The sequence below is a fragment of the Bison bison genome, unplaced genomic scaffold (assembly GCF_000754665.1).
Source record: "Bison bison bison isolate TAMUID 2011002044 unplaced genomic scaffold, Bison_UMD1.0 scf7180017864284, whole genome shotgun sequence".
Lineage (NCBI taxonomy): Eukaryota > Metazoa > Chordata > Mammalia > Artiodactyla > Bovidae > Bison > Bison bison.
In genome coordinates, this window is record NW_011494856.1 from 1,949,025 (window position 1) to 1,949,436 (window position 412).

Consider the following 412-nt stretch of genomic DNA (forward strand, 5'->3'; position numbering starts at 1 on the left):
GTGTGAAAGGAACAAGGCACTGCTCACCCTCTGCCTTCTGTACCCCCAGGATATGCGGAAGCACGTGACCATGACCCTGCTGGACACAGAGCAGTCGTATGTGGAGTCACTGCGCACTCTGATGCAGGTGAGACCTGGGGTGGCCTGGGTCCCTGAACGCAGCCGTTCTGAGTTTGGGTGGCTGTTGGACATGTGGGAACACCGGGGTCCAGGTTAGAGAGGAATGACTGTAGGGCACACCACCCATCCGCAGAGGACGCTCCCTCCAGGGCAGGAGTGAATGCAGAGGGGCCGTAAGGAGGCCAGACTGGGGCACCAGCGGCAGACGCTCCCTCCTCCTGCTGACCTCCTACCTCTCCTGGCAGTGCTGGGTCTGAGCTTAGGTCTGTGAACCCCCTCTGGTCCCACCACC

At 61.4% G+C, this 412-nt stretch overlaps 1 protein-coding gene across 1 annotated transcript in view; it reads left to right on the top strand.

Moving 5' to 3' along the window:
• Nucleotides 1-412, top strand: part of ARHGEF17 (Rho guanine nucleotide exchange factor (GEF) 17) — a 78,174-nt gene that overhangs the window by 40,605 nt on the left and 37,157 nt on the right. Inside the window, exon 4 of the mRNA XM_010849527.1 lies at nucleotides 50-127. Within this exon, the coding sequence (XP_010847829.1) occupies nucleotides 50-127 (78 nt within the window). The remainder of the gene's footprint in view (nucleotides 1-49; nucleotides 128-412) is intronic.